This window comes from Heterocephalus glaber, unplaced genomic scaffold (genome assembly GCF_053883595.1).
Source record: "Heterocephalus glaber isolate CG9 unplaced genomic scaffold, H.glaber_assembly_v1.0 deba00001571, whole genome shotgun sequence".
NCBI classification, from domain to species: Eukaryota; Metazoa; Chordata; class Mammalia; order Rodentia; family Bathyergidae; genus Heterocephalus; species Heterocephalus glaber.
Genome location: NW_028258356.1, coordinates 3,649,989 through 3,662,068, shown reverse-complemented (window position 1 = coordinate 3,662,068; position 12,080 = coordinate 3,649,989). Strand labels below are relative to the sequence as shown.

General features: G+C 40.4%; 1 protein-coding gene across 1 annotated transcript in view; it reads right to left on the bottom strand.

Moving 5' to 3' along the window:
- The window catches only part of Tph2 (tryptophan hydroxylase 2), a 113,472-nt gene that overhangs the window by 58,064 nt on the left and 43,328 nt on the right, over positions 1-12,080 (bottom strand). The window contains exon 6 of the mRNA XM_004845027.3: positions 11,169-11,365. Coding sequence (XP_004845084.1) covers positions 11,169-11,365 — 197 coding nt within the window. The remainder of the gene's footprint in view (positions 1-11,168; positions 11,366-12,080) is intronic.

Here is a 12,080-nt window from a genome sequence, read left to right as displayed (position 1 = left end):
TTTATAAGGATGTTTTATAAACAAACTAATCAAGATTTTAAGACTTTTGATCACTGGGTGACATATCCTGTGAATAGCTGTCATGCTTGAGGCATCTGATGCCTAAAACATGATCATAAATGATGGCTTCTAGAGTAATAAGACATTCATTAAAGGGAAAGAAAGGTGAAAAAACTATTTAAGAATTTAAATTTAGAAGCCAAATTAGGAAAAGAAATCCCAAAGACACAGAGAAGATTACAATGTAAAATGATGTTTACCATTTAAGGGATGCATTACCCAGCCTCTTTCTAAAAGAGTCATTCAGGCACCCCATGTGCATGTGGCCAGCAGCACACCACCAATGCACCCCTTCACTAGCATCTTGGACTCTGTTCACACTATAGCTATGTTGATACTGCCTAACTCCTTCTTCCTTTTTGTGATCCTATATTAATTGCTGTGATTTGAAGAGATACACTGAAGCACTACTCTTTATTGACTTCCAGTAAGAAGAAACCAAGTAAGAATAAGAATAGGGAATTGCTCTAAACCATTAACCCATATAGGCTGCAGCTCATCGGTATTCTCTGTTGGAAAGCTACCTCATGCTTTGTTCCATAGAGATCCAGAAAACTCACAGCATTCTTTTTATTTTTAAATATAGTTTATTAAAATGTCATATACTTTGTAATGGCTGCTTTACACTGTCCTCGCAAAAGCAGTTATTTTTTTAAGCGAAAACTGTGTGTACTTAAAGTACAAGACATGTTTTGATTGCCATACATATACTGAAATGATTCCCCCTCTTTGCCTGAAAATGAGACCGAGCTGGAACATAATCAGCCTTGAAAACTAGAGGTCAAAAACACCATCCCCAGCCAGCCTAACCTTGCTTTACCTGCCATCACTGTTTTCTTGCTTGGTGGCTACTCTGAGGCAGATAAGGCAAGAATAGAATGAATGGGGCTGGCATTTTTGACCTCTAGTTTTCAAGGCTATTTTCCAGCTAGGTCTTACTTTGTGGGGAAACATGGCACTACAGTTGCACTAATAGATCCATCTCCTCACATAGATACATGTGTGTTAAGAACACATAAAATCTACTCTTTTAGCAAATTTTCATTATATAACAGTATTACTAGCCATAGTTATCCTGCTGCAAATTAGGTCTTTAGACTTATTTTTCCTAGATAACTGCAACATCGGACCATAACATCTCATTTCCTGCACCTCTCCACCCCTCTTAGCCACTGTTCTATTGTCCACTTCTACATATTTGCTGTTTTAGATTCTATACATAAGTCGGATCATGTAGTATTTGTCTCTCTGTTTTGAGCATATTTCACTTAACCTATGATCCAGCAGGACTGTTCTTATACCTGATACCAGTATTGTACAGTTTCCCATTTTAAAAACTTAACATCTTAGAAGAGCACCTTAGAATGGCTAGAAATGGTCTTAAAAGGTAAGAACCAAGTTTATAGAACAAGTCTACCCTGCCAGCATCTCTTATACATGACATCTCTTGTAAAGCCAGCACTCTGGAGACAGAGGAAAGAGGATTACAATGTCAAGACCAACCTGGTCTATACAGTGAGTCCCTGTTTCAAGACAACACAAAAATCCACCCTGGAATTTCTGATACTTGCCTTTTTTTTTTTTTTTTCCGGTACCGGGGATCAAACTCAGGTCCTTGAGCTTGTGAGGCAGGCAGCAGAACCACTGAGCTAAATCCCCAGCCCAAAATTTCTGTGGATTAGTGGGGGGTTTTTTTGGTACTGGGGATCGAACTCAGGACCTTGCGCTTGCAAGGCAGGCAGCAGAACCACTGAGCTAAATCCCCGGCCCTGGAATTTCTGATACTCTCAAAAAAATGACATTGCTCTCAGGCCTGCTCAGATCCATAATTCTTCTTTTTTTTTTTTTTTCTCATTGGGAATTGTAGCTTTATATAATGCATCTTGGTTCTTATTTTTTCCCCATTCCTAGCCCTCCCTTCATGCCCTCCACCCTTCCCTATTTACAAAGACTTTATTTCCATTTTTTCCATTTCTCATCATTTTTTCCTTTCCCTTCTTTCCTTTCCCCTGTACCTCCCACTACCCCTACCCCTTTGGACCTTTTCTTCCTATTTTACATTATCGATTATTCATTCTAACCATTGGTACATTTTAGGTATACAATATAATGACATTCATCACTGGAAATTTGCACCTTTACATTGTCTCTCTTGGTTCTTATTTTTCACCCTTGCCCAGCCCTCCCTTCAACCCCTCCAGCCCTCCCTATTAACAAAAATTTTGTTCCTATTTTTCCATTTTCTCATATTAATCCCATTCCCTTCTATCCTTTCCCCTAGCCCTCCCACTTCCTTCCCCTTTGCCCCTTTTCTTCCTATTTCATATGACCTATTATACATTTAGTCCTTATTTACACTTTCAGTTCCTCACACCAGAGAAACTATTTGGTATTTACACATCTGTGTCCTATTTATTTCACTTAAGAGTATTGCCTCAATGTGCATCCACTTAGCTATAAATGTCTCTAATTTCTCATTTTTTATGGCTGAGTAGTACTCCATTTTATTAAAAAACCACATTTTCTTTATCCAGTCTCCAGTTGATGGGCATTTGGGCTGTTTCCAAGTTTTAGCTATTACAAACTGCGCTGCTATGAACATGGGTGCACATATATCACAGTGGTATGATTCTTTCAATTCTTTGGGGAAGATCCCCAGCAGTGGAATAGCAGGGTCAAATGGGATTTCCAGTCCTAGTTCTTTGAGGTATCTCCATACTGATTTCCACAGTGGTTGCACCAGTCTACACTCCCACCAGCAGTGGAGCAGTGTTCCTCTTTCCCCACAGCCCTACCAGCATTTGTCATTGGTGGATTTCATGATAGCAGCCATTCTTTCTGGAGTGAAGTGGAATCTCAGCATTGTTTTCATTTGCATCTCTCGAATGACCCACAGTGACGTTGAACATTTTTTCATGTATTTATGTGCTATTTCTACTTCTTTGTCTGAGAACTGTCTGTTCATTTCAGATGCCCATTTTCGGATTGGGTCTTTAAATTTGGGAGGTCTGATCTTTTTAAGTTCTTTATAGATTCGAGATAGTAGACCTTTGTCTGAGGTAGAGCAGGTGAAGATTTTTTCCCACATTGTGGATTGTCTCTTCACACTGCTGGTGGTTTCTCTTGCTGTGCAGAAGGTTTTTAATAAGAAGAGATCCCATTTGTTGATTGTTTGTGCTAGGTCATGGGCAACTGAGGTTTTGTTCATAAAATCTTTTCCTACACCAATGTCTTCAAGGGTTCTACCTAACCTCTGTTCCAACTGGTTCAGAGTTTCTATTTTAATATTTAGATCTTTAATCCATTTTGATTTTAGTTTAGTGCATGGTGAGAGATGCAGGTCTAGTTTTAATCTTTGGCAAGTTGAAGCCCAATTTTTCCAGCACCATTTATTAAAGAGGCTATCTTTCCTCCAATGAGGGTGTTTGGCTCCTTCACTGAAGATGAGATGGCTGAGTGTGTCTGGCGTTGTTTCTGCATCTTCTAATCTGTTCCACTGGTCCTCAGGTCTGTTTCTTTGCCAGTACCATGCTGTTTTTATCAGAGTAGCTTTGTAGTATAGTTTCAGGTTGGGGATTGTGATACCCCCTGCCATGTCTCTGTTACCTAGAATTCCTTTTGCTATTCTGGGTCTCTTCTTGCTCCAAATGAATTTGTGGATTGTTTTCTCGAGGTCTATGAAGTATGCTGCTGGGATCTCAATTGGAATTGCATTAAATCTATATAGCAGTTTTGGAAGTATGGCCATTTTCACTATATTAATCCTTCCTACCCAGGAGCAGGGATGTCTGTCCATTTTCTGATATCATTTTCAATCTCTCTTTTCAGAGTGCCATCGTTTTCAGAGAAGAGGTCTTTGATTTCTTTTGTTAGGATGATTCCTAGGTATTTCAGGTTTTTGGATGCTATTGTGAAAGGAATTATTTGCCCTATTTCTCTCTCAGTGAGTCTGTCATTCGTGTAGAGGAAAGCTATTGATTTTTGTGTGTTGACCTTGTAACCAGCTACTTGACTGAATTTGGTTATTAAGTCTAGAAGACTTTTGGTGGAGTTCTTGGGGTCTTCTATATAGAGTATCATGTCACCTGCAAATAATGACAATTTGACTTCTTCATTACCTATCTTTATTCCTTTTATTTCTTTCTCTTGTCTAATTGCCATGGCTAATGTTTCCAGAACTATATTGAACAGGAGTGGTGATAGTGGACATCCTTGTCTTGTTCCTGATTTGAGTGTGAAGGATTTCAGTTTTTGACCATTTAGTATGATATTGGCTGTTGGTTTTTCATAGATGGCTTCTATCAGTTTGAGGTAGAGACCATCTATTCCAATTTTTTGTAGGGTTTTTATCATAAAAGCATGTTGGATTTTGTCAAATGCTTTTTCTGCATCTCTGGAGGTAATCATATGGTTTTTGTCCTTGGCTCTATTGATATAGTGTATTACACTGATTGATTTTCGTATATTGAACCATCCCTGCATCCCTGGGATGAATCCCATTTGATCAGGGTGTATGATCTTCTTGATGATCTTCTGCATTCTGTTTGCCAGTATCTTATTAAGGATTTTTGCATCTATGTTCATTAGTGAGATTGGCCTATAGTTCTCTTTTTCAGTTGGGTCTTTCTCTGATTTGGGGATCAAGATGATGCTTGCTTCCAGGAATGAATTTGGGAGTACTGCTTCCCTTTCAATTTCATTGAAGAGTTTAAACAGTAGTGGTAGCAGTTCCTCTCTAAATGTCTTGTAGAATTCAGCAGTGAAGCCATCCGGGCCCGGGCTTTTCTTAGGTGATAAGTTTTTAATTACATATTCTATTTCATTGGTTGATATTGGGTTGTTCAGAATTTTTAGGTCTTCTTCATTCAACTTTGGTAATTCATATGTATCTAGGAATCTGTCCATTTCTTCTGTGTTGTCCATCTTATTGGCATATAGGTTCTAGAAGTAGGTATTGATGATCATCTGGATTTCTGCTGGGTCTGTTGTAGTTTCACCCTTTTCATTCCTAATTGCGTGGATTTGGGCCTTTTCTTTCCTTTTTCTGACAAGGCTGACTAAAGGTTTATCAATTTTGTTGATTCTTTCAAAGAAACAACTCTTGGCTTCATTGATTTTTTGTATCGTTCTCTTAGTCTCCATTGCATTAATTTCTCTTCTGATCTTTATAATTTCTTCCCTTCTATGAGCTTTGGGGTTGTCCTGCTCTTCTTTTTCTAGAAGCTTGAGGTTCAGCATCAGGTTGTTTAATTGGGCTCATTCTGTTTTCCTCATATGCGTATTCACTGCTATGAATTTCCCTCATAAGACTTCTTTCATTGTGTCCCATAGATTCTGATATGTTGTATTGTCATTGTCATTTAATTGAAGGAACTGTCTGATTTCTTCTTTAATTTCCTCTGTGACCCATTGGTTAGTCAGAAGTGTGTTGTTCAATTTCCATGTGTTTATGAAATTTTTTGAGTTTCTTTTGCTGTGGATCTCCAATTTCATCACACTATGGTCTGCTAATGTACAGGGGATAACTTCAATTCCTTTGCACTTACTTAAACATGTTCTATGTGTGAGTATGTGGTCTATTTTGGAGAATGACCCATGTGCTGCTGAGAAGAATGTGTATTCTGATTTTGTGAGGTGGAAGACTCTGTAAACATCTGTTAAGTTCATTTGTTCAAGAGTTCAATTGAGTTCTAGTATTTCATTACTTATTTTTAGTCTAGTTGATCTATCTGTGACAGTGGGGTATTGAGGTCCCCCACTACAATTGTATTAGTGCATATATGGCTTTTCATGTCCATTAGTATTTGTTTTATATAGCTGGGCACACTAGCGTTTGGTGCATAGATATTTAAGATTGTCACCTCTTCCTCTTGGATTGTTCCCTTTACAAGGATGTAGTGTCCTTCTTCATCTCTCTTAATTAGTGTTGGTTTGAAATCTACTTGATCTGCCAAGAGGATAGCTACTCCTGCTTTCTGTCGGGTTCCTGTTGCATGCAGTATTGTTTTCCACCCTTTAACTTTCAGTCTATGAGTTTCCTTTTGAATTAAGTGTGTTTCTTGTATGCAGCATATTGTTGGCTTTCGCTTCTTGACCCATTCTGCCAGGCCATTTCTTTTGATTGGTGAATTGACACCATTAACGTTGATGGTTATAACTGAAACATATTGACTTGTCATTGCCATGACTTTTTCTTTTTGTTGGGTTCTCCCCCTTTACATTTAACTTCTTGTCATGCCAGATGGGTACATTCTGCTTTGCTTCCTGGGGTTGTGATCCTCAATGTCTGTTCCTAGGCTATTGTGTAAAATTCTTTGGAGTGCTGGTTTGGTATTCACAAAGTTCCTAAGGTGCTCTTTGTCATGAAAGTATCTTATTTCTCCATCAATTCTGAAAGATAGTTTTGCAGGGTACATCAATCTGGGGTGGAGGCTGTTTTCTTTTAGGGCTTGGAATATGTCACTCCAAACTCTTCTTGCCTTGAGGGTTTGTGTTGAGAAGTCTGCTGTGATTCTGATGGGCTTTCCTTTGTATGTGATTTGTTTCTTTTCTCTGACTGCTTGGAGAACTTTGTTCTTCTGTTGTGTTTCTGGAATCTTAACAATTATATGCCTATGTGTAGTTTTTTTTGATCAAGGCTATTTGAAGTCCTATATGCCTCACTTATCTGTATGTCAAGCTCTTTTCCCCTGCTTGGGAAGTTTTCTGCCATTATTTCTGTGAAGAGATTTTTTATGTCATCTGCACTCTCTCCTGTTTCTTCATTGAGCCCAATCAGTCTTATGTTATTCTTTTTTGCATCATCTAGCAGATGCTGGATTGATTTCTCATGTTCCCTTATAATTTTGAAACAATTTTTCTTTTCCTGGTCACTAACTGCAATCTTATCTTCTATATCTGAAATTCTGTCCTCACACTGGCTCATTCTGCTGTGTAGACTTTCAATAGAGTTTTTCATGTCCTGGAAATCTATTTGCATCTGTTTTATGGATTCCATTTGTTTCTTATGTTGGAATTTCATCATGTTCCTCAGCTCCTCTCTAGATTTATTAATCATGTCTTGCACTAAGGGCACAATTTTTCCTGTTATCTGAGAAATTATTTCTGATTTCATTTTTTCCAGATCCCCTTTTGTTGCCAGTTCAGTAGGTCCAGGTGGTTGAGTATCAGAGGGTTCCATCTCATTTCCCTTTGGGGTTGCTGTAGGTGATCTGGAAGTCTGGTTTTGAGACTTATTTATGTGTTTTCTCATTTCGACTGGGGCAGGGGGCTGTTAGCGCCTGCACGGATTACCTCCTCTGAGCTGGGTGAGGTGGGACAGGGGCCCAGAGCAGCGGTAGGGATGGTGACCCAAAAGCCCTTTCCTGTGGGCTGGGAGCAGCCGGAGGGATGGTGGCCGGGAAACCCCTTCCTCTGGACCAGGAGCAGTGGGATGGTGGCTCAGAAGCCCCTCCCTCTCGGCCGGGAGCAGTGGGAGGGATGGTGGCCCAGAAGCCCCTTCCTCTGGGCCAGGAGCAGCGGGACAGAAGGTGACCCAAAAGCCCCTTCCTCTGGGCTGGGAGCAGCGGGAGGGATGGTAACCGGGAAGCCCCTTCCTCTGGACCAGGAGCAGTGGGACGATGGCTCAGAAGCCCCTACCTCTGGGCCGGGAACAGTGGGACTCAGCACCTTGGTCTGGTGGTCTGGTGTCCTCTGCGCCTTGGTAATGTGGAATCAGGTGGCTGCCTGTCTGCAGTGGGGTGATTCGGTGTCTTCTGCGTAACTCAGGACCTCGTTAGGGCGTGCACAGACCTGCCTGTCTGCAGCGGGCTGATTCGGCTGTGTTCCGCCCGACTGGGGACCTCGGTAGGGCGTGCCCAGACCTGCCTGTCTGCAGGGGGCTGATTCGGCGTCTTCCGCGTGACTCAGGACCTCGGTAGGGTGTGGGCAGACCTGCCTGTCTGCAGTGGGGTGATTCGGCGTCTTCCGCGTGACCCAGATCCATAATTCTAATAGCACTATGTTCATTCCAAAACTTTTCACTTTCAATTATTCCCCTCTGAGTACCAAAAAGATAGGTATATTTTTTTCTTTTTCTATATTATATCAATTAAGCCAATACATCCCACATGTGGGACAATAGTGATGGTACACAGAGGGGCATATTTTTTATTTAATAGTTAAATATTTTATTTTTATATAAATTAGAAAAAATATGACATAATGATATCAAGAACTTTGAGTCTGTAGATACTATTGTTTTAAACACTTCTATTTAAAATAAATTAGGTATTTTAGAAATTGGTCAATTAAAAGAAATAAAAAATGCATACACTTACATTATTTTTGCTATGTGCCAATGAGTGATACAATGAGTGATAATGATACTCATGAAAATACCAATTTGGGAGACAGGTATGCCAAAAAATATGAAATGGTACTTTAATTACTGGGATTTAAAAACAATATAATAAAAAAGTAAGCCCCATATAAAAGCAATGGAACCTGAGATAAATATATAGTGTGCATGTAACTCTTTATAAAACAAAGAACATGACTTTCAGGGCCATTAGGGAGAATATAATCTAGTTAAACAACAACAGAAGGCATTATGTAATTAGCTACTAATTAAGTGATACTGATCAGTAGTTCTCAATCTCTTTTCTCAATAACAAGCCCCTGTGCAGTGGCTACTGCGCACACTCTGGATCCTCCACCGCAGGCCACACACAGCACGGAGCTAGTGTGGCTGTCAGTGGAGCAGTATGAGCTGGAGCATATCCCCTTCCTGATACACACATGATAGCAAATGGACCTAGGGGAGAGATCATGGTGCTGTTAGGATCAGAATTCATGGTGGAGGCAGGACTTGCTTGGAATCTTGAAGAATAGGTAGAATTTGAGTAGTCAGAGAAGAGATGATTTTTTTCAGTAAGGGTCAGAGGTTACACAAACATGTGGAGAGCCTACAGGAAAGGAGAGGGCATGTGCAGGGCAGTTGCCACAGAAGACAAACTTGGAAGAGGTCAGGGCCCTGAACTGATGCTGAGCAATTCAGGCATGGCCAAATGTAGCTCGATGCCAGCTTTTGTATATCCTGGGGGAATGGCTTTTATATTTTTTTAATGGACATATATAAATGCCTATACAAGGACCCATATAATATACTAGAGTTTGCCTCTATCTACTAGCCCTTTACCAAAAACATATGGCAATCCAAATAAAAATAATGGGGAACCATTGATCATTTCTGAGCAGACATGCTGAGAAGAAAGAAATATTTAAGGCAATGTTTTAGGAAAGTAATGTTTAAGGAATGTATGTGGAAGCAGTGGGCAGGAGAGTAAATAGAAGAAAACATAGGCATCAAGGTGGAAAAAGAATGGGAACCTCAATTTGTGGCAGTGAAACAGAAAGAAAAGGATAGATTTAATGATGTGTCATAAAACTAGAAGTTTGTGGATATGTTACCTCACTTGCCAAAGTAGACTTCACAGATGCCATTAAATTAAGGATTTGAGATGGAGAAAATATCCTAGATTTCCAGGTACAACTGTTCCAGTCACAAGGGCAAGTTGGTTGGAAATGGAGGTGTGACAATGGAAGCTGGAGGGCAGAGTTAGGTAGGAAGAGGCCATGAGCCAAGGAATACAGACAGATCTGGTAGCTGGAAGAGGCAAGAGCAGAGCCTGAGCCTCTAGAAGGAATGTAGCCCTGCTGATGCCTTGATTTTACACTTCTGACCTTCAGGACCATAAGGTAATCATTTGTGTTAGGTCCTAAAGTTTGTGGTAATTTGTTACACTGATAAGGAAATAATGCACAACAGGGCAGGCTTTTGCCTTTGCCCCCACCCCACCATGTTTTTGCCATAAAATATTCTGTTAAAGAAATGTAACTGTTTGTGCTGTATGATGTTCCTGCCAATTGTATCGTGCCACATGATGTTTCTACATAACATTTCAAGAGTGTTCTATTAACTCTGCTGATCCACTTCAATGAGCATGCTCCCCCAGTAGGTGAGCTCACCCCCCACACACACACACACACACTATAGACCTCTACATAAGGTTGCTCCCATTTCTCTTCAGGACTCAGAATTTGGAGTGTTTGAATTCCTCTGGGCCAGCCAGCTAATATAAAGTTCAGTTTTTCTCCACCAATTCAAGTGACTTTCATATTCTCATGTCTTCAAATCACTGAAGCTGTAATACAGAGCTGTAACACTTGACTATAACGCTGAGCTGTCTCACTTTCCCACAAAAAAAAGCAACAATAAAATACTAATACAAAGGCCTACACAGTAGGGGAAAGAAGGGAGAAGGCTGGCAGGAATTAAGAGGAGACCTTAGGGGCAAGCCTGACATGTCAGGGAAATAAAGTATCCCAACAGAAACATGGAAGACAGGCATAGAAGCAATTTCAGGAAAGGAAGAGCACTTCAGAAAAAGAAGGGGAAAAGACAGAGAGGAGCAGAGGTCCCAAGGACTTAACCACAATGAAGAGCAGATGAGGAAGTGGGACCTCCAGGAAACTGTGCCTCCTCCCCAGGCCCTCACAAAAGCCTTCTGTCTTCTTAGCTGATGAGAGTGATACCCAGAGAATGAGAATGTGGTCATGCTAGGATTCATCTTGCTCACTGGTATAACATCAGAGATGAGTACAGTCCCTGGCACACAACTCAAACTTAACAACATTGATCAGTTGATTCACTGACTGATTGATTTGTCCCGGAGGAAAGTCCCTAACATTCAACATTATCTGTGATATTTCTTGATCCAGTACAACCTCTGAGGTCATTCTGTACCCATGTAAGCCAACAGAATAGTAGCTCCTGGGTCAGAAAAAGTTCCAGGCTGAACTTGTGCATGTCCTTTGGTGTTTACCAAGTTTGACAGCAGAGAACGAGAGGCCTCAGTGAGTCCCAAGCTGTGTACACAGTCAATCCATTTCCCTGACCTAGAGACCTGACCTCCTTCCCCTGGATGGTCCATGGGGAATTGCTGGTTCAATGCTCCTCTTTTTAAACTCCTGCTTTTCCTTTTTAGGAAAAAGGCCATTGCCGTTTTGTGAATCCTTGAAAGGCAAATGAGGACACTGGCTAGAAAAAAATATCCTGGAACCCTCACCTTTTAGAAAAGCAGACACATCTTCAAGTTGAGGCACGTTGTCCTCTCTGTAGCCGCAGTATTTAGTCAGCAAGGGGAAGTTTTTCAAATACTCTAGGCAAGCATGAGTCGGGTAGAGTTTGGAGAGCTCCCGGAATACAATACCCCAAGTTTTAGTTTCTTCTTCTGTGTACTCCACCCTGGGAATGGGCTGACCACTAGGAGGAGAGAAGAAAAATAAATTAATTGATGGTGGCATACACTTGTAACACCAGCTCTCTGGGAGGCTAAAGCAGGAGGGTCAAAAGTTCAACCTCAATTTGGACAACTTAGTGAGACATCATCTTAAAAATTCGAAAACAAAATCTGAAAAGGGCAAAGGATGTAGTTCAGACCAAAGGCCCTGGGTTCAAATCCCAGTACATAATACATACATACATACATACATCTAGCTTTGAACTGCTAAGTTTATTCTCACCTAAACACAAGTCAGATTCTTATAAAGTGGAACACTTCAGTGTTCAAAAGGACCCCATTAAGTATTGTTTTTTGTTTCTTTAAAGGAAATACTAATCTTCTAACTTTGTGTGTATTTACACTGCAATGCAATTTTAATTAAATTACTTGCGTATCCTTATAGAAGTTTGGTAAGATTTATGTTCTTAAACTGAGGATGGTAATAATAAGAGTTCTGGGAAGGGAGGAACTGTTTTCTACAATCACAAGACAACAATAAGAAATGGATGTTGTCTTTGAAAACAGAATTGCCCTGCTAGTTCTCTTTGTCCCCTGCCCAGACCCCCTCAATTTCCAAGCACAATTTTGTGGCAAATACTGAATGACTATGCTGAATTTAAAATGAGAGTTTTGCAAACCCCAAAATAAGGGACATTTATTGCAGGTCATGCTAAAAGGTATATACATTAAGCCCTC